The 22,873-nt window shown below is 43.4% G+C and overlaps 1 protein-coding gene across 1 annotated transcript in view; it reads right to left on the reverse strand.

The window, feature by feature from the left end:
* The window catches only part of ppp2r5d (protein phosphatase 2, regulatory subunit B', delta), a 240,946-nt gene extending 218,374 nt beyond the window's left edge, over nt 1-22,572 (reverse strand). Inside the window, exons 1-2 of the mRNA XM_041187627.1 lie at nt 22,471-22,572; nt 22,244-22,309 (exon numbers count right to left, since the gene is read on the reverse strand). Coding sequence (XP_041043561.1) covers nt 22,244-22,309; nt 22,471-22,497 — 93 coding nt within the window. The 5' untranslated portion in view covers nt 22,498-22,572. The remainder of the gene's footprint in view (nt 1-22,243; nt 22,310-22,470) is intronic.
* Between the last annotated feature and the right edge of the window lie 301 nt (nt 22,573-22,873).

The raw sequence follows: 22,873 nt of genomic DNA on the forward strand, positions 1-22,873 counted from the left end.
TCCCCTTCAGTCCGTAATCAGGTTCTTTGTGAGTAAGGTGTTTGTATTTCCTTATTCTCAGGTGATTTTTTTCCCCCCAATTTAAAATAAATTCCAGCAGCAGGCTATTTGGTGATTTTAACGATACGGTGGTTATTTATTTACCGTCAGTGACAAGTAACATTCGCGCAACACAAGTGCCGGGCAGTAACCATTTCCGACAAGAGAGAATTTAACCATCACCTTATGACATTCAATGGCATTATTAATCGCTGAATCCTCCACCATCTACAATCTGGGTTTATCTGCGTCCAGAAACTGAATTGGACGAGCCATATAAGTACTGTGGCTACAAGAGGTCAGGGGCTGGGAACTTTGCGGCAAGTAACTCAGCTCCAGGCACCCCAAAACCTGTCCACCATCTACAAGGCTCAAATCAGGAGTGTGATGGAATATTCCCCACTTGCCTGGATGAATGCAACTCTAACACTGCAGAAGCTTGACACCATCCAGGACAAAGCAGCCCACTTGATTGGCACCCCATCCACAAACATTCACTCCCTCCACCATCAAGGTGCAGTGACAGCAGTGTGGACCATCTACAAGATGCACTGCAGCAACTCACCAAGTCTCCTTAGACACCAGGTTCAAAACCCACAACCACTACCATCTAGAAAGACAAGGGCAGCAGATAGATGGCAACACCATCACCTGGAAGTTCCCCTCCAAGCCACTCACCATCCTGACTTGGAAATATATCACCATTCCTTCACTGTCACTGGGTCAAAATCCTGGAACTCCCTTCCTAACAGCACTGTGGGTGTATCTACGCCACATGGAATACAGTGATTCAAGAAGGCAGTTCACCACCACCTTCAAGGGCAATTAGGGATGGACAATATATGCTGATCTAACCAGCAACACCCACATCCCATGAATGAATTTTTTTTAAAATTCCACATTTGCCCTGGTTCTTTGAAACACAACATCTCAATCACTCATCACACATGCAAAGATTAGATATAGATGAAGTTAAAGCAGTAATTATAACGATGGAGTTTACAATCCAGTCTCTAAGTTGATGCAGGTCTGATGTTGTCTTGGTTGATTTACTACTTTTAGTTGGAGTGAAGGTCTATTAGAAACAAAAGGATTCTCGTGAAGCTGCAAAACTTCTTGTAGACAAATAGACAAGAGAATGCATCTCAAATAGATTTGGAAGCTGGAACGAGTACACTACTTTGGCTGCATTAGAAGACTATGATGGTTCAGCTGTTTCAGAGTTTGCTGGGGTTACTCTCCTGGACTTGCTTTGTTCAGGTTGTATTATGCTGCAGTCTCTGAAAGTTAATTTCAGCTGCATGATTGCAAGGTTAACACTTCTGGGGCTCAGACCACCACGATACAATCGCAGTTGACATTGTTTAGTCACTCACCTCTGCCCCAACTTGAGCCCAAATATTCTTTGTCCAAAAAAAAATACATACGAACAGAAGAATTAGGATGAGGATATTCAGCCTCTCGAGCCTGCTCCACCAGTCCACAAGATCATGGCTGATCTGATTGTGGTCTCAACTCCATGTTCCTTCCTACTCTCTATACCCTTTCACTCCCTTGTCAATCAAGAAGCTATCTAATTCAGCCTTAAAAATAGTAAATGATCCTGCCTCCAATGCTCTCTGGGGAAGAGAATTCCAGATACACAACCCACAGAAAAAAAATTCTCATTCTGTCTTAAAAGGGAGACCTCTAATTTTTAAACTCTGTCCCCTAGTTCTAGCCTCCCCAACAAGAGGAAACATCTTTTCAAAACCCACTATCAACTCTCATTCTTCTAACCACCAATGGATACAGGTCCAACTCGTCCAACTTTTCCTCATAGGAAAAGCCCCTCAATCCAGGAATCAGTTGAATGAACCTCTTTTTTTTAAAAAAAAATTCATTCACGAGATGTAGGCTTCGTCGGCTAGGCCAACATTTATTGCCCATCCCTAATTGCCCTTGAGAGGGCAGTGGAGAGCTGCCTGCTTGAACTGCTGCAGTCCGCGCGGTGTAGGTACACCCAGTGTTGTTCGGAAGGGAGTTCCAGGATTTTGATCCAGCGATGGTGAAAGGACAGCAATATATTTCCAAGTCAGGATGTTGAGTGGCTTGGAGGGGAACTTCCAGGTGGCGGTGCTCCATGTGTCTGCTGCCTTTGTCCTTCCAAATGGTAGCAGTTGTGGGTTTGGAAGGTGCTGCATAAGGAGCCTTGGCGAGTTGCTGAGATGTATCTTGTACACAGTGCTGCCACTGCACCTTAGTGGTGGAGGGAGTGAATGTTTGTGGATGGGGGTGCCAATCTAGCAGGCTGCTTTGTCCTGGATGGAGTCAACCTTCTTTAGTGTTGTGGGAGCTGCACTCATCCAGGCATGTGGAGAGTGTTCCATCAGACTCTTGACTTGTGCCTAGTAGATGGTGGACAGGCTTTGGGGTCAGCTGACTAACTTGCTGCGGGATTCCTAGCCTCTGACCTGCTCTTGTAGCCACAGGATTTATATGGCTAGCCCAGTCCCGTTTCCAGTCAATGGTAACCCCCAGGATGTTGTTAGTGGGGGATTCAGTGATGTTAATACCATTGAATGTTAAGGGGTGATAGAGTCTCTGTTGTTGGGGATAGTCATTGCACAGTTCTTGTGTGGCATAAACATTACTTGCCATTTGTCAGCCCAAGCCTGGATATTGTCCAGGTCTTGCTGCATTTGGACATGGAATGCTTCTGTATCAGAGGAGTCACGAATGCTGCTGAACATGTTGCAATCATCAGCAAATATTCCTATTTCTGACCTTATGACAGAAGGAAGGTCATAAATGAAGCAGCTGAAGATGGTTGCGCCCCAAGACTGAACTGCTTCTAATGCAATGACATCCTTTTTTAAAATGAGAGCAAAACTGTACACAGTACTCCAGATGTGGTCTCACCAATAGTCTATACACTAGCAAAACACCCCTACTTTTATATGCCATTCCCCTTCAATAAATGACATCATTTCATTTGCCTTCCAAATCACTTGCTGTACCTGATTACCAACTTTTTGAGATTCATGTACCAGAACACCCAGCTCCTTCTGTACCGCAGAGTTCTGTAATCTCTTCCCATTTGAAGGATGTGCTGCTTTTTTATTCTTCCTGCCAAATTGAACAAGTTCACATTTTCCCACATTATTCTCCATCTGCCAAATTTTTGTCCACTCACTTAACCTATCTATATCCCTTTGCAGGCTCCATGTCCTCTCCACAATTTATTCCCCTACCTATCTTTACATCATCAGCAAACTTAGTTACCATACATCTGATCTCTTCATCCAAGTCATTAATATAGATTGCAAATAGTTGAGACACCAGCACTGATCCCTGTGGCACATTACTCGCTACATCTTGCCAATCCCAAAATGGCCCATTTATGCTTAGTTTCCTTTTAGCTAACCAATCCTCTAGCAATGCTAACACATTATCCCCTGCACTATGAGCTCTTATGTCGTAGCATTTGATGTGGCACTTTGTCAAATGCCTTCTGGAAATCTATGTACAGTACATTCACAAGTTTCCCTTTACCCACATTGAATGCTTTGAGGAAGTAACAAGCAAATAAAATTAGTTAAACAATTTCCTTTTCAGAAAGCCATATTGACTCTGCCTGATTGCATTGAGATTTTCTAAGTGCCCCGCTATAACCTCCTCAATAACAGATTCCAGCATATCCCTATGGCAGATGTTAAGCTAACTGACTTATAATTTCCTGCTGTCTATTCCCCTCCTTTCTTGAAGAGGAGTTACATTTTCCAATCTGATGGGACCTTTCCAGAACCTGGTTTTAATTTTCCAAAATGTCCTAATATATCTATCTCAGCAGCCACTTCTTTTAAGAAGTCCATCAGGACCTGGGGACTTGTCAGCTTCAACTAATTTTCTCCATACTCTTTCCTTGATGACTGTAATCATTTTAAGTTCCTCCCTCCCTTTCATTTCTTGATTCATAATTATTTCTGGGATGTTATTTGTATCCTTTACAGTGAAGACAAATGCAAAATATCATTTCAATTCATCCACTGTTTCCTTATTTTCCTTTAATTCCCCATTCTCACTGTAAAGGGCCAACGTTCACTTCTCATTTTTAAATATCTGTGGAAACTCTTACTATTTTTATATTTCTAGCTAGCTCGAGCTTTCTCTCGTACTAATTTCTTCCCTTTTTTTTTAAGCCATTCCTCGCTGCTTTTTATGTTCTGTCCAGTCTTCCACCTCGCACTAATCTTAGCATCGAATTGAAAGAAAAAGCATACAATCCCACAATCTTTAACTTCCTTAGTTAACCACGGATGATACGTTCTTTTCATAGAAAAGTTACGGTGCAGAAAGAGGCCATTCAGCCCATCATGTCTGTGCCAGCCAAAAAAGAGAAAAAGGAAACTAGCCACTTATTTTAATCCTACTTTCCAGCACCTGGTCCATAGCTTTGCAGGTTACAGCACTTCAGATGTAGATCCAGGTACCTTTTAAATGAGTCGAATGTTTCAGCCTCAGCCAACAGCTTAGACTGTGAATTCCAGACGTCCACCACCCTCTGGGTGAAAAATGTTTTCCTCTTGTCCTCTTCCAATCCTTCTACCAATCACCTTAAACCCATGCTACCTGGTAATTGGCCCCTCAGTGAGGGAGAACAAGTCTTTCCTCTCTACCCTAACTAGACCCCTCAATTAGATCACCCCTCAGCCTCCTCTGTTCTAAGAAAAACAACCCTAGCCTACCCACTCTCTCCCCATAGCCACAATTTTCAAGCCCTGGCAACATTCTTATAACTTTCCTCTGCGCTCTCTCCAGAGCAATTATGACCTTCCTGTAATGTGGTGACCAGAACTGGACACAAAATTCAAGCTGTGGCCAAACCAGCATTGTATACAGTTCTATCATTAAATCCCTGCTTTTGTATTCAATACCTTGTGCAATAAAGGAAAGCATTCCATATGCTTTCTTCACCACCTTGTCCACCTGTCCTGCCACCTTCAGGGACCTGTGGATATGCACTCCAAGGTCTCTAACTTTCTCAAACCCTCTCAATAACTTACCGTTTATTGAGTATTCCCTTGCTTTGTTTGCCCTCCCCAAATGCATTACCTCGTATTTTTCTGGATTGAATTCCATTAGCCATTTCTCTGCCCACTCAGCCGGTCTATTGATATCATTCTGGAGTCGATAACTGTCCTCTTCACTATCAACCGCACGGTCAATTTTGAGTCACCTATCCCTAGAATTTTTCTTTCTCACTGGAATGCATCTTCGCTGAGTGTTATGAAATGTCTGCCACTGCATCTCTGCTGACTTACACCTCAACCTAATTTCCCAGTTCACTTTAGCCAGCTGTCTTTGAGAAGTAGAAGCAGTTGCCCTGGTAAGGGGCCCAGTACTTATGGCACAGTTCACTGGTGCAATTGATAATCTTGCAGAAGGAGTGGAGCCAATTCATGAAGGTGGCTTGGTGATGATTGCCCTGGAGTTTAAAATACTAGTCTTAGACCCATTCTTCTCACCTTCGAACTGAATGCAAAATTCAAACATGTTATGATCACTGCTACCTAGGGGCGAATTTATGATGAGGTCATTAATTAATCCCATCTCATTGCATGTTACCAGATCTAGAAAAGCCCACTCTCTGGTTGGTTCTAGCACATGCTGCTTTAAGCTGTCCCAAATACACTCTAAACTCATCTTCCAGGCTACCTTTGCCAACTTGATTCCCTCAATTTATATGTAGATCAAAATCACCCACGATTATTGCTAGACCTTTCTCACAAGCCCCCGTGACTTTTTTTTTAAGATTCGTACATGAGGCATGAGCATAACTGGTTAGGCCAGCATTTATTGCCCACCGTTAATTGCACTTTGAATTCAATAAAAATCTGGAATTAAAATTTCACCATCTGCTGTGATGGGATTCAAACCTGGGTCCCCAGAGTATTACTTCTTCCTGTATACCCCATCCTACAGTGTACTTACTGTTAGGGGGCCTGTAAACTGCTCCCATAAATGACTTCCTTCCTTTACTATTTATCATCTCTATCTGAATTGATTCTCCATCTTCATCTTCAGAACCAAGGTCACCTCTCTCTATTGTACTAATGTTATCCTTTATTAACAGAGCTCCCTCTTCACCTTTAGCTTCCTGTCCTTCTGAAATGTCATTGGCCCTTGAATATTCAGGTCCCGGTTTTTGTCATCACGCAGCCATGTCTCTGCAACGGCTACTAAATCATACATTTTTATTTCTATTTGAGCTGTTTTGTTATGAATGCTTTGTGCTTTCAGATAGTCTTTAACTCTGTCTTTTTACCATTTTTGCAATCTCTGGCCTCACCTGCTGGCACAATCAAATCACACCGATTGCCACTTCTCTTATTGTAACTTTCTCTCTTGCCTTAGCTTCTCTCTTTAATTGATCACATCCTCACACACTTGATCCCTTGCCCCCACGATTTAGTTTAAAGCCCTCTCGACCAGCAGAGTTATACAAATTTCCAGAACACTGGTCCCAACTCGGTTCAGGTGAAGACCATCCTAACTGTACAGTTCCTACTTTCCCCACTACTACATGAATCGGCACCACACAAATTAATTCACAAATCTTATTTACTCTATGTCAATTTGGTTTACGTAATAATCCAGAGATTATTACCTTTGAAGTTCTGCTTTTTAATTTAGCCCCTACCTGCTAATACTCTCTCAGTAGAGTCTCTTTCCTGGTCCTACCTACGCTGTTGGTACTAAAGTGGACAACCACTGGACCCTCCCCCGCCCACTACAAGCTTCTTTTCAGCCCAGAACAGATGTCCTGAACCCTGATATGAGGCAGGCAACACAGCCTTCTGGACTCTCATTCTTAGCTGTATTGGACTCCGTCTATTCCTCTCAATATACTGTCCCCTACTACCACTACATTCCTATTTATTCTTCCCACTTGAAAGACCTTCTGTGTTATGGTTAGTTCACTCACTCACCCTGCAGCCCCACTTTTAGCCATACGGTTCAAGCACTTCAAACCTGTTGGAACAATTGTAAAAGCTGAGTCTCCTCCACTTCTGGGTCCCCATACCTGCCTCACTTGCAGTCACACTCTCCTGTTTCTAACCACTAAACAAAATCAGAAGACCCTATCCTAAGGGTGTGACTGCCTCTTAGTACAAAGCAGCTAGGTAACGTCCCCCCTCCCAGATGTGTTAATGTCTGCGGCTCAGCCTCCTCCTGAGCCGAAGCTCAAGAAGCCAAAGGCATTTACTACAGACATATTTTCCCTGAATCACACCAGCCTCCAGGAGTTCCCACATTCTGCAGTTGCCCTGTCACCTTTGTGTGTTAATTCATTTAGAATTAATAAACACTGCTGCTCCCAATAGCAGTAGTAAAAGGTTAAGAACTCAGACCAACAGTCTAGCATTCCCATACTCCTCAAATGCTGGTTCAGCCTTACACAATGAGATGTTTAAACTTCAGAGGTGGCTGTGAAGTAGCCTTATTCAGGTCCATGCTTAACTAAATATATGAGCCAGAGCCAAATACGTCCACAGTTTAAATGTCCACAATCACATGTTAAGTTGTAGCCATCTTAACAGATTTGGTAGCCACTTTCACAAAGTATGATCTTACAGTCCATAATATCCAATATCCTCATGCTTGTTCTGTACATGACACCAAACACTTGTGATAGACCAGTCTTTAATTAATGCATGACTTTTGATATTGCCCTATAGTATTTCAAAAACCAGTACTTACTTCAATTTGATGATTTTGGAAACAGGTTGCCTGGATGTATCCTGGAAATAAACAAAATTGTCTCCTGTGCTGAAGCTGCTTGGAAAATGGCAGGTGACTCACCTGTGTTTCGGTAGACAGCTCACCAATGTTAGTTACCAATTCCAGCACAGTGCAGAGAAACAATTATCAATTGCCTAGCTGCGAGTAGGTGACATTTAACTGTTTGGGATTCCCAGGTCTCAGGGTAGGGGAATACCACTTTTAGTCTCCTGAATTGCTTTGTTTCAGGAGTATAAAAAACATTGTATTCCCCCAAGATAGCTTCCAATTACAAAGGGGTTCAGGGAGGTGCTTAATTTCAAAAGACACTTCAATTTTCCCGAGTCCTTCTGTTTTAATCATCAAAAAATGGAGATTGTAGCTCAATATGTACAGTCAGGTTGCTACTGATTGATCCAGAGACAAGAATATGAGGTGTTGCTTGCTAGTTCTAACAGGCTCATTAGCGGAAGGAATGTATTGTTCTGGGGGCAAAAGGTTATCAGGGTAGGCAGGAATGTGGAGATGAGGTTACAATCTGATCAGCCATGATCTTACTGAATGGTGAAGCATGCTCAAGGGGCCAAATGGCCTACTCCTGCTCCTAATTCATATGTTTGTATCCTGGGAATGACATTAGCAGATCTGTTATACACAGTCATCCTTTGTTTCATAGGAACAGGGGTCATCCTTATGCAAAACAGCCTTTTGCTCGATGTATAAAAAAAATCTGCTGCCTGCACCGTAACTCCTTTTCCAACTCAACAATCTAACTCCACAAAGCCCAAATCCATCCAAGGCTACTCTCACAATTGTCTTATATATTGTCCCTACATTCTTGGAACAGAACAGCTGGTTCAATATTCTTACCTCTGCCCTCCAAACTCTCTAATAAGCTTTCTCATTTTCTCCACATTGTTGTTCTTCATTTCCCTCCCAAGCTTCCAATAAACTTCTTCTGCTGGGTACCTACATTGTCAAAAATACTCTACTCTAAACCCATCAAAAGTGGTGAGTTCCTTACCCTCATCTGATCTCTCCTTACTTCTACAAGCTTTTAAAATCCAAAATGACATCCCCAGATTTAACCTCTCATTTCACTCTCATCTTCAACTCTACTGCTGAATCTTAGAGGACATAATCAAGTACAGTTGGCAGAGATCTGTATATGTAAGAATTGCTTCACAATTTTAGTTGAAGTAGTTAGTGTGTAATAGATGTGGTATACGTGGATTTCCAGGGGCCAAAAAATAAAGGTGCATCACAGAGCTAATTACATAAAGGCAGGTACCTAGTACAAGAGGAAATTTAACAGCAGGAGTAGAAAGTGGCTCAGTGTACCAGAAACAAAGGGTTGGGACTAATTGGCATTACTTGCTTTGGAGAAGGGCTGGAAGTGATACGCATCAAGGGTCAGTGCTGGTTTGACTTTTGTTCTCAGCAAAACAAATGCTGCGGACTTGAGCATGGGAGCATATCAAAAGTTAGTGATGATGCAGAAGTAGAGCATTTGGCCAAATATGGAGGACTGTAAAAGGCTCAGGAAGGCAGACAGGTTAAATTAACTCTAACAACAAACCCTCATGTGAAAAAACAGGAATTGGAAATGCACAACCTAACAGAAAAGCAATGAGAGATGCCGATGAACAAAGACCGAGGAATTGAAATAAATCATTTATGAAAAAGTGAGTGCAAGATAAATAAATCTATAGAAAAGCCAACACAGTTTCAGGTTTTATAAATAAAGATATTGAGAACTAAAGGAGGTAATAAATTTGTATATGGCAACAATTAGGCAGAAAACAAAAGGAAATTTTAGAATTTTTGAAAATTCAGGAATTTTAATAGGATAAATAGGAAGAGACTATGTCCTCTGGTTACAGAGCAAGGAAAAAGGGGTCAAATTGAATCACTGTTCCAAGAAGCAGTTTGAGATTAGGATAAATTTCTTTAATTAAAAGCGTTAGAGCAGGATATGCTTGGTCAGAGGGAGTAATGGATAAATATTCGAAAGAGGAAATACAGGACCACGAGCAGGCAATAGGTAGTTATGAATGCACGAAGAGAGATCACGTGGACATGATAAGTCAAAAGGCCACCTTCTGATTTGTGAACGTCTGTGTTTAATTTGTGTTCCCTCGACTCATTAATAACTAGCCAAAATGGCACACCCTAACAGATAAGACATTTTCAGCTCACCACTCTCTGGTATTCACTCAAGTGTTCAAGCACTAGCAAAAACAGGCTTAGATGTTTATTTTTAAATGAGTGCAAATGCAAGGTGGGGTTGAGGTGAAAACCAATACACAAGTAGTGATCTGATCACATCGGGATTCTTTAACTGGAAATCGAAAGCATGGCAATCAAATTTTGCCACCATAAAGTATAACTGCTCTTTGGGATTTTGCTTTTAATTTATCTTAAAACCCTGGCGCCCTTGGCTATATAACCTGCATTTCAAACATTTCCCTACCATTGGAGCTGCTGAACTATTTATCATAGCACAAACCATGACAGAGAAAAAAAAATAGTAAAATTCAATGTGGCCAGTGCAGAGAATCCTTTATCTCCATGAAACCCTGGAACAGATTTCTTCCCATTGAGTAGACTGAACCAAACGGATTCTGAGCACAAACCTGAATTTCTTAAAAATGTATTTTATAGTATCCAGTTAAGACAGGACAGAAGCACATTTTGCTCTAAACTCAATTACCATTTGTGTCCAACCATTAGAGTTAACCAGCTGTAAAGGATCAATTCCCATAAATTCTTACTGAAATAGCTATTAATAGAAAACAGAAAAAAAGCAAGTTAATTCCCAAGACGGTACCTACAATGCAAGCATATTTTCATATTAAGTACAGAATCCGTCCACTTTACTCCAATGTTTAACCAGAGGGATCTTAAGACACAGTACAAGTTGCACACTTATTTTTACATGGTTAATTTACCTAGGAACAGGACTGGACAATTCAGCCCCTCAAGCTTATTCTATTTTATTGCAAAGGGACTAGAGTACAAGAGCAATGAAGTCTTACTACAATTGTACAGGGTTTTGGTGAGGCCACATCTGGAATACTGTGCACAGTTTTGGTCTTCACATTTAAGAAAGGATATACTTGCGCTGGAGGCAGTACAGTGAAGGTTCATTAACTTGGTCCCTGGCATGTCCTATGATGAGAGGCTGAATAAATTGGACTTATATTCCCTGGAGTTTAGAAGAATGAAAGGCAATCTCACTGAAACCTACAAAATTCTGAAGGGGCTCGATAGAGTAGATGCTGAGAAATTGTTTCCATTGGTTGGGGAATCTAAAATACAGGGGCACAGTCTCAGGATAAGGGGCCGATCATTTAGGACCGAGGTGAGGAGAAATAACTTCACTCAGAGGTTGTGAATCTTTGGAATTCTCTATCTGAGGGTTGTGGATGCTCCATCATTGAATACATTGAAGGTTGGGATAGACAGATTTTTGGTTTCTCAGGAAGTCAAGGGATATGGGGAGCAGGCAGGAAAATGCAGTTAAAGTGCAAGATCAGCCATAATCATACTGAATGCTGGAGCAGGCTCAACGGGCCTTGTGTGGTCTACTCCTATTTCTTGTGTTCTACCATTCATGCAGATCATGGCTAACCTGTACCAAAAATGAGTTACCTGCTTTTGTTCCACATGCCTCATTTTGAAATTCTACAAAGATCTACTGAACAGTCTTGAAAATTCGAATTACACCCCATCATCTACAGCCTTTTGGGACAGAGTTCCAGATTTCCACTATCCTGTGCATGAAAAAAAGTGCCTCCTGATTTTCTTCCCGAGTGGTCTAGCTCTAATTTTAAGATTATGCCTTTGTTCTGGATGCCTACACCAGAGAAAGTAGTTTTTCTGTATCTGCCCTGTTAAACTCCTTTATCATTTAAAAGCCTAACTCAAGGAAATACAAACCAAGCATATGCAACCTGTCTTACTAATTTAACCCTTAAAATCATTGTTAAGACAGTGCTATACCCGTTTCAAGTCCAATATCTTCCCCAAGATTCAGTGCCTAAAACGGAATGCAATATTCTAGATGGAGCCTGACCAAGGCTCTACACATCTGAAGCATCACCTCATTTTGGAATTCCCATTCCCCCTACAGAAAAGGCCAACATTCCTTTTTGATTATTCTTTGCACCAGCTTTTAGGTATTTGTGCACGTGGATAGCTAAATAACTTGAAAGAATCAGAGAGCGAGCAAAAAAACAGTTGCAACTGAAAGTTATTTAGAATCTACTGCTGGTAAATTAATTTCAGGAGATTAAAAACTGGCTTGTCGGCAGTGATTTCAACGGTTAGTTGGTGGTGGCTGTAGATCTTTTACTTCGGTTGGTAAGCTAAAATAGCATCCCCACCTGTATTTATCTTACAATCTTGTTGTAAACTTTTCCCTGGCAAAAGAAAACAACGCTGAATAACATCTGATTCTCTGTGAATTAAATCTCACACGTTCTCCACTAAATTGGGATCTCATCAAGAATGGTAATTAAAAACCAGGTACAAAATAATATGTCACCATGCCAGCTTACTGCACTCTTTGCTAAATAACACATTGATCAAAGCCAGATTGACAAGCAGAACACATTTTCAATAGCTCTTATAAATTGTCAGTTTCACTTATTTTCTGTTCAGCTCAAATAAAAGAAAAAGTTAATAATAAATGTGATGTAGAATCATTCACAGCCACAGTGGTCATTTGGCCCATCAAGTTTGTGCCAGTTCTCTACGGAGAAATCCAGTCAGTCTCATTCCCCCGCTCGATCTTCATAGCTTTGCAAGTTTATTTCCTTTAAGTGTTCATCTAATTTCCTTTTGAAATCAGAGTACTTCCTCTTCCAACACCCTCGTGGACAGCGAGTTCGAGATTACCACCACCCGTCACATTAAAAAAAAAGTTCTTCCTCACATTCCCCCTGCATCTCTTGCCCACAACGAAACCTGTGACCCTTAGTTCTTGTACCATCAGCTAATGGGAAGAGTTTTTCCTTGTCTACCTTATCTAAACCTGTCATAATCTTCTACACCTCTATCAATTCTCCCCCTCAATCTCCTTTGCTCCAAAGAGAACAGTCCCCAACTTTCCAATCTAATCTTGTAATTAAACCTCCCCCGGTTGCTGGAACCATGCTGGTAAATCTCCTCTACACCCTATCAAGGGCCCTCACTTCCTTCCTAAAGTGTGGTGACCAGAACAAAAGCTCAATTTATACTTCTAGGTGCAAAAAACAAAAAATAGTCAAGTCTCTACCTGCTGTCTCAACAGCTATGCCCATTCCTGCTCAGCTGATCTCTAGGGTGGGAACAGGGTCCTGGGGACTTGTTTGCACAAATCATTGAAGGTAGCACAACAGGTTAAAAATTTGGTTAAAGGAATACTGAATCCTGGACTTTATAAATACAGTCTTAGAGTACAAGAGCACAGAGCTCAGTTACTGAAGCAGTCTGCCAGCATAAGCAAGTCAGGTTTGGGCTGATAATCGGAAGGTAACACGTGTGACAGAAATGCCAGGCAATGACCACGACCATCAAGAGAGAATCTAACCCGTGTCATTCAATGCCATTACCATCGTTGAGATTCCAATATCAGCCTGCTATGGGTTACCATGGACCAGAAACTGAACTGGACCAGACATACAAATAGGAAGGATGTGATTGCACTGGAGGGGGTACAGAGGAGATTCACCAGGATGTTGCCTGGGATGAAACATTTAAGTTACCAAGAGAGGTTGGATAGACTTGGGTTGCTTTCGTTGGAGCAGAAAGACTGAGGGTGATCTGATCGAGGTGTACAAGAATATGAGCAGCATGGACAGGGAGCAGCTGTTCCCCTTAGTTGAAGGGGAAGTCACAAGGGGGCATAAGTTCAAGGTGAGGTTTAGGAGGGGATGTGAGGAAAAACTTTTTTACCCAGGGGGTGGTGACGGTCTGGAATGCACTGCCTGGGAGGGTGGTGGAGGCGGGTTGCCTCACATCTTTTGGCACATCATAACATTCAAGGCTATGGGCCAAGTGCTGGTAAATGGGATTAGGTAGGTAGGTAGGTCAGGTGTTTCTTAAGCGTCAGTGCAGAGTCTATGGGCCGAAGGGCCTCTTCTGCACTGTGATTCTGTGATACTGCAGCTGCAAAAGCAAGTCAGAGGCTGGAAATTCTGCACAGGGGAACTCACCTCCTGACTCCCCAAAATCTGTCCACCATCTATGGGGCATTAAACAGGGAGATGGTGGCACATGTCGAATATCCTTACATCCAAAAAAGCTAATTTTTGAACAGCTAAACTGTTAATTTGTATGTTAATAAAGCAACATAATGTTATATTGCAGGTGTAATAAGTGTTAACAGGCAAGAGGTAGGATAAGAGAGAGTTGGCAAATGTAGAAACAGGTTAATATTTGTAGTTTATAGCTAGCCTTGTAATGTAAATAGGCCTAGGCCTACCATATATAGTGGATCTGAAAATACCTGAATACCGAAACGCAATCAGCCCCAAGGGTTTCAGATGAATGATACTCAACCTGAAATGTCACTGTACTGGTAATTCAGAGGCCCAGGCTAATGCTCTGGGAAGATGGGTTCCCACTACTGACCAAGCTAGCTGAGTCCTGAAGGACATAGCTGCTAGACGGGTCTGTGGCAAGTGATGAGGGAACCAACAAGAGGGAAAAACATTCTTGACCTCATCCTCACCAACTTACCTGCTGCATATGCATCTATCCATGACAGTATTGGTAGGAGTGACCACCGCACACAGTCATTGTGGAGACAAAGTCCTGGATTCACATTGAGGATACCCTCCACTGTGTTGTGTGGCACTACCACCGTGCTAAATGGGATAGATTTCAAATAGATCTAAAAACTCAAGACTGGGCAGCCATGAGGTGCAGTGGGCCATCAGCAGCAGCAGAATTGTACTCGAGCACAATCTGTAACCTCATGGCCTGCCATAATCCCCACTCTACCATTACCATCAAGCCAGGGGGATCAACCCTAGTTCAATGAAGAGTGCAGGAAGGCATGCCAGGAGCAACACCAGGCATACCTAAGAATGAGACCTCGCGAAGCTACGGCACAAGACTACCTGCCAAACAGCAAGTGATAGACAGGGCTAAGCGATCCCACAACCAATGGATCAGATTTATGCTCTGCAGTCCTGCCACATCCAGTCATGAATGGTGGTGGACAATTAAACTACTCACTGGAGGAGGAGGAAGAGGCGGCTCCACAAATATCCCCATCCTCAATGATGGAGGAGCCCAGCACAACAGTGCTGAAGATAACACTGAAGCATTCACAACAATCTTCAGCCAGAAGTGCAAAGTGGATGATCCATCTCGGCCTCCTCCGGAGGTCCCCAGCATCACAAATGTCAGCCTTCAGCCAATTCGATTCAAGAAACGGCTGAAGGCACTGGATACTGCAAAGGCTATGGGCCCTGACATCATTGCAGCAATAGAACTGAAGACTTGTGCTCCAGGAGTTGCTGTGCCCCAAGCCAAGCTATTCCAGTACAGCTACAACACTGACATCTACCCGGCTATGTGGAAAACTGCCCAGGTCTGTCCTGGTTCACAAAAAGCAGGACAAATCCAACCTGGCCAATTACCACCCCATCAGTCTACTCTCCATTCTCCGGGTGTGATGTCCAGTAGAGGCAAAGGCGGGAAAGGTCTCGGTAAAGGGGGTGCGAAATGGCACTGGAAAGTCCTCCGAGATAATATCCAGGGAATCACTAAACCTGCTATTCGCCGCCTCGCTCGTCGCGGGGGCATTAAGCGCATCTCTGGCCTCATTTACGAGGAAACTCGCGGGGTTCTCAAGGTTTTCTTGGAAAATATAATCCGAGACTTGGTCACCTACACGGAACACGCTAAACACAAGACTGTTACCGCCACGGATGTGGTCTATGCCCTGAAACGCCAAGGCCGAACTCTCTATGGGTTCGGTGGTTGAGAACTGTTAACAAAAACATTTCAGTAAAGTGATGGAAGGGGTCATCAACAGTGCTTTCAAGTGGCACTTGCTTAGCAATAACCTGCTCACTGACGCCCAGTTTGGGTTCCACCAGGGTCACTCAGCTCCTCGTCTCATTACAGCCTTGGTTCAAACATGGATAAAAAAAGCTGAACTCTCAAGGTGAGGTGAGAGTGATTGCCCTTGACATCAAGGCAGCATTTGACAGAGTATGGCATCAAAGAGCCCTAGCGAAACTGGAGTCAATGGGAATCGGGAAAAACTCTCCGCTGGTTGGAGTCATCCCTACCACAAAGGAAGATGGTTGTTGTCGTTGGTCAGTCATCTCAGCTCCAGGACATCACTGCAGGAGTTCCTCAGGGTAGTGTCCTCAGCCCAACCATCTTCAGCTGCTTCATCAATGATCTTCCTCCCATCATAAGGTCAGAAGTGGAGATGTCGCTGATGATTGGCACAACGTTCAGCACCATTCATGACTCCTCAGATACTGAAGCAGTCCATGTCCAAATGCAGCAAGACCTGGACAATATCCAGGCTTGGACGGACAAATGGCAAATAACATTCGCACCACACAAATTTCAGGCAATGCCCATCTCCAACAAGAGAGAATCTAACCATCGCCCCTTGATGTTCAATGACATAGCCATCACTGAATCCTGCACTATCAACATCCTGGGTATTACCATTGACCAGAAACTGAACTGGACTAGCCATATAAATACTGTGGCTACAAGAACAGGTCAGAGGCTGGGAACAGTGCGATGAGTAACCCACTTCCTGACTCCCCAAAGCCTGCCCACCATCTACAATGCACAAGTCAGGAATGTGATGGAGTACTCCCCACTTGCCTGGATGAGTGCAGCTCCCACAACACTCAAGAAACTTGACACCAGGACAATGCAACCCGCTCGATTGGCAGCCCATCCACAAACATTCACTCCCTCCACCACCAACGTACGGTAGCAGCGTGTGCCATCTACAAGATGCACTGCAGGAATTGACCAAGGCTCCTTAGACAGCAACGGCAAATGGAAGTTCCCTGCCAATCACTCACCAGCCTGACTGGGAAATACATCGCTGTTCCTTCACTGTCACTGGGTCAAAATCCAGGAACTCCCTTCCTAACAGCACTGTGGGTGTACCTACATCACACAGACACGTTCCAGGGAGCAGCTCACCATCATCTTCTCATGGGCAATTAGGGATGGGCAATAAATGCTGACTCAGCCAGCAAAGCCCACATCCCATGAATGAATTAGAAAAAATCTACTGTAGGTTGGCGTATACAGGAAGAAATGGGGGATGGTAAGAAGGGTACATCAATGAATCGTGAGTGTTGTAATCTACATATAGATTGAACAATCAGAAGATGAGTTCAAAAAGTTTCTTTGAACAGTTTCTTAGAGCAGCACACTCTGGAGCCAACCAGAGAGCAGGCTATTCAAGATCTAGTAATGTGGGTCAATATCTTAGAAGAATACATTCTGAAATGAACCAAGGAACAGGCTGTTTTAGGCCTGCTAATGTGCAATGAGACAGGATTAATTAACGACTTTATCTCTAGGTATCAGTGATTGTAATGGTTAAATTTTGCATTCTGTTTGGGGGCGAGAAGAATGGGTATAAAACTAGTATCTTCAATTTAAATAAGGGCAATTACAAGGGTATGAAGACAGAGCTGGCTAGAGCGAATTGGGAAATTAGGTTAATGGGTAGGACAGTAGAGGTGCAATGGCAGACATTTAAGGAGATATTTCACAACACTCAGCAAAGATACATTCTAGTCAGAAAGAAAGACTCTAGGAGATGGATGCACCATCTGTGACTAATCAAGTATCAAACAAAGAAAAATCTGCAAAGATTAGCAGTAGGTCAGAACATTGGACAGAATTTGAAAAGTAGAAAAGAATGACTTTTAAAAAAGGGAGAAATTAGAGAAGAGAAAGCTATAAATATATAAACTGATAATAAGAGTTTCTACAAGTATCTAAAGCGATCATTGGTCCTACCGAGCATGAGTCTGGTTGAACAGATTTTTTTTTGTCTGTCTTCACTGTAGAAGACAAATAACATCCCAGAAATACTTGTAAATCAAGATGTCAAAGGGAGGGAAGAACTTAAAACCATTACACTAACCAGAGAAAACTATTAGGGCTAAAGGCTGACAAGTCCACTGAACCTGATGACCTGCATCCTAGGGTCTCAAAAAGAAGTGACTGTGGAGATTGTAGATGCATTGGTTGTAATTTTCCAAAATTTCCTAGGTTCTGGAAAGGTCCCTATTCAAAAAAGGAGGCAGACAGAAAGCAGGCAACAACAGGCCAGTTCGCCTAACATCTGTCATAGATAAAATGCTAGAATCTAACATTAAGGAGGTATTTGCAATCAGACAGAGTCAACATGGTTTTGTGAAGGGGAAATCGTGTTTGACTAATTTATTACAGTTCTTTGAGGAATTAACAAGCAACATGGATAAAAGGGAACCTGTAGATGGAATGCACTTGGATTTCCAAAAGGCCTTTAGATTGGATGTCACAACAAAGGTTACAGCGCAAAATAAGGGCTTATGGTGTAAGGGTAACAATATTAGCATGGATAGGAACATAGGAAATAGGAGCAGGGATAGGCTATTTGGCCCCTCGAGCCTGCTCCACCATTCAATTAAATCATGGCTGATTTTTTACCTCAACACTTTTCCCCTGCACTATCCCCATATCCCTTGATGTCTTTACTATCTGGAAATCTATCGATCTGAGTCTTGAACATACTTAATGACTGAGCCTCCACAGCCCCCTGCGATAGAGAATTCCAAATATTCACCCTCAGTGAAGAAATTCCTTCTCATCTTGGTCTGAAATGGCCAACCCCTTATTCTGAGACTGTACCCCCTGCCAGGGGGAACATCCTTCCTGCACCTACCTTGTCGAGACCTGTAAGAATTTTGTATGTTTGAATGGGACCACCTCTCATTCTTCGAGACTCCAGAGAATACAGTTTCTCCAATCTTTCCTCATTGGACAATCCTGCCATCCCAGGAATCAGCCTCATGAACCTTTGTTGCACCCAATCTGTGGCAAGTATATCCCTCCTTTGGAAAACAAAACTGTACACAATACTCCAGCTGCAGTCTCACCATGGCTCTCTACAACTGCAGCAAGACATCTTTACTCCTGTACTCATATCCTGTGATGAAGGTCAACATACCTTCTTAATTGCTTGCTGCACCTGCTGGCTTTTAGTGACTTATGAACAAGAATATCCAGGTCCCTTTGCACATCAACACTTCCCAATCTCACACCATTTAATAAATACTCTGCATTTCTGTTTTCTGTTTTTCCTACCAAAATGTATAACTTCTGAAATCCAGATTGTCCAATCTATCCTTATAAGACAACCCGCTCATTCCAGGTATCAATCCAGTAAACCACCTCAACGCTTTTACATCCTTCCTTAAATAAGGAGACCAAAACTGCACACAGTATTCAAGATGTGGTCTCACCAAAGCCCTGCATAACTGAAACATAACATCCTTATTTTTATGTTCAATTTCTCTCCTAATAAATAACATCCTATTAGCCTTCTTGAGTGTGTGCTGTACCTGCATACTAACTTTTTATGACTCGTGCATGAAAACACCTAGATCCCTCTGCACCTTGGAACTCTGCAGCCTTTCACCATTCAAGTAATACTCTACTTTTTCTATTCTTCCTGCCAAAGTGAACAACTTCACATTTTCCCCACATTATACTCAATCTGGCAAATTTTTGCCCACTCATTCAACTTATTTTTATCTGCCTGCAAACTCCTTATGTCTTCTTCACAATATACTTTCCTACCTATCTTTGTGTCACCTGCAAATTTAGCTACCATGTCTTCGCTCCTGTCATCTAAGTCATTGATATAAATTGTAAAAAAAGTTGAGGCCCCAGCACAGACCCCATGCACGACTCCACTCATCGCATCCTGCCAATCAGACAAAGACCAATTTATGCATACTGCTTTCTGCCGGTCAATCTCCTATCCAGGGTAATGTGTTACCCGCTCACTACACCATGAGCTTTTATTTTCTGCATAAACCTTTGATTAGGAAGGCAAATAGAATGTTGGGGTTTATTGCAAGGGGAATGGAACATAAAAGTAGGGAAGTTTTCTTATAGCTGTGAGATCACATCTAAAATACTGTGTACAGATTTGGTCTCGACTTAAGCAAGGATATAAATGCATTAGAAGCCATTCAGAGAAGATTCAATCAACTGATTCCGATGAGGGGGCTGTCTTATGAGGAAAAGTTGGACAAGATGGGCCCATATCCATTGGAGTTCAGAAGAATGAGGGGTGATCTTACTGAAACATATAAGATCCTGAGGGAATTTGACAGGGTGGATGCTGAAAGGGTGTTCACCCTTGCAGGAGAGACAAGAACTAGGGGACAGAGTTTAAAAATAAGGGGCCTTCCATTCAAAACAGATCTCAGGAGAATATTTCCCCTTAGAGAGTCATTAATCTGGGGAATTCTCTTCCGCAGAGAGCAGTGGATGGTGGGTCATTGAATATTTTTAAGCGAGAATTAGATTGATTCTTGATTTAGAAAGGAATCCAAGGGCTCAGAGCGTAGACAGGAGTGTTGAGGCCACAATCAGATAAGCATGATCTTACCAAATGGCAGAGCAAGCTCCAGAGGCTTGCACCTAATTCTTATGTTTGTAGGTATTTACAAGATACACTGCAACAACTTGCTAAGCCTCCTTTGACAGCGCCTTTCACAATCACGGCCTCCACTACCCAGACAAACACTGACAGTAGACACAAGGGAGCACTACCACCTGCAAGTTCCTCTCCAAGTGATTCACCATCCTGGCTTTGGATGTCACCATTTCCTCATTGTCACTAGGTGAAAATCCTGGCACTCTCTAACAGCACTATGGGTATATCTAAACCATATAGAGTGTAGCAGTTCAAGAAGGCAGCTCATCACCACCTTCTCAAGTGCAACTAGGAATGGGCAATAAATGCTGGCCTTGCCAGTGGCATTCATATCCCACAGATGAATAAAAAGAAGTTATGATCCTTTATAAAACAGTGGCTCGGCCTCAACTGGAGTAGTGTACCCAATTCTGGGCATCATACTTCAAGAATGTGCAGGCTGTACAGAGAGAGCAGAAAAGATTAATGAGAGGGGGTGTTGCATGGATAGATTGGCAAAGCTAGGCTGGCTCTCCTTAGAAAAAATGGACAGGAGATTTGATAGAAGTGTCCAAAATCATAAGAGGTCTGGACAGATTGGTTGACAGGTTAAGTAGTACACAGATTTAACATGATTGGCAGAACCACCACATCATGAAGAAAATCTTTTTTTAAAACAGTGAATAGTTTGGATCAGGAATGCACTGCCTGAGCATGTGGTAAAGACAGATGCAATCATGGCTTTCAAAAGGAAATTGGGCAAGTATCTGAAGAGAAAAACAAAGCTGAACTACATGGAAAGGGCGTGGGAGTGGGACTAGTTAGGTTGCTCTTGCAGAGCGCTGGCAGAATACAACAGGCCGAACAGTTACAGCACAAGAGAACGTTCTATAGGACAAGCAACTACGATACACTCCAGAGAACACCAATCCAACATCAACATACTGTCATCTTAAATATGGACAGTTCAATTCATTCTGAATCCCCCAAATATCTTTTGCAGCTACAAATAATCTATAACTGCAGAGTCCTAGTGCAAACATATTATCTACTTCGCAGTTTGAACGTAGCACCTAATGAAACCAGAAACAGAGGCTTAACCCCCATGACACCGCCCCAGAAAATGCTGGCAGGCCAGTGAATTAAATAAAGGCAATTTTTTGTGTTGGGACTTGATTTGAATTACTGGACAGGTGGGAAAATATCCTGTGTGTCAATGTTAAGTATTTCTTTCTCTTCCAGGAGTAAAACTTGATGCAGCTATCATATTGTCCCCATTCATTTAACTGTTTTAGAAAGGAGTTCATGGCTGCTTTCCCCAGTAGGGGGCAGCCCATTCATCCAGGGTTTCTATACCCCAAGCCCTACCACCCCCCCCACCCCCTTAAGTCCTCCTCCTCGTCGTTCCACACGCCCCTTCTTGTTCTCCACCATCAGATCGTTGGCTGCTCGAGCCGCAGGCCTTGCGTCCATCCCAGGACAAAAGGCTGAGGGGAATGGGCGGGCGGACTGAGGGGCAAGGGGCCCGGGTGGGCGGATTTTTGGGGGAGGGGAAGGAAGAGGGGCCGGGGCGGGCGGGCGATCGGACGGAGGGGCCCGGGTGGATGGAGGGGCCCGGGCAGGCGGGTGGATGGATGGAGGGGGCCTGGTGGGCGGGGGGTGGGTGGATGGATGGGTGGTGGGTGGGCTGAGGGGCTCCGATAAGCAGCAGCCACCCAGCCAGGCGATGTCTGAAGCCGGCATTCATTGTAATACCTCTTCAGTGTTCTCGGCGCCATCCTTGCTGCCGCTCTTGGAGCTCTTGCTGGATTTATTGGGTTCCTGCAGAGAGAGAGAAAATTACCGTCAGGTAAAGAAAGGAGGAGGAGGCGCAGCCAACTGAGAGCCCAGGCCGCAGGTAGGGAGGGAATTCCTCACACACAGTAAAAATCCTCCTGGAGCTTGGCAGCAGCTTTCTGAGGTGAAGCTGCCGGTTTTTATACCTTGTCTTTCTTGCTTTTATTCGGCATTTTCCGTTGCTCTTGCCGCGCGCTCCGCCCGCTTTTTTCTTCCTCGACCGCTCGAGCTCTCGCCTCTGCCGGGGCTACAGGCCGTGCGTGCGTGCGTGCAAACACACTGATTGGCCGAGCCCGCTTCGGAACCGCTCATCCATTGGCTGGAAATGCTTCTCTCAAACGCCATTGGGCGGGCACCAACTTTTCGTTTCGTCATACGCAGACAATTGGACAGGTTCACCCGCTGCACTTATTGGCTGAAGCCCAGCCTCCCAACTCGGAATCGACAGGGCTCTGGATGAACCGGCTGCTTCTATTTGCGAGGGGGTGTCCCCCTTCCTCTGCGCCTGATTGGACCTCCTGTTCGCCCTGTCTCGTCTGTCGCACTCTC

Source organism: Carcharodon carcharias, chromosome 5 (genome assembly GCF_017639515.1).
Source record: "Carcharodon carcharias isolate sCarCar2 chromosome 5, sCarCar2.pri, whole genome shotgun sequence".
In the NCBI taxonomy this organism is placed as follows: Eukaryota; Metazoa; Chordata; class Chondrichthyes; order Lamniformes; family Lamnidae; genus Carcharodon; species Carcharodon carcharias.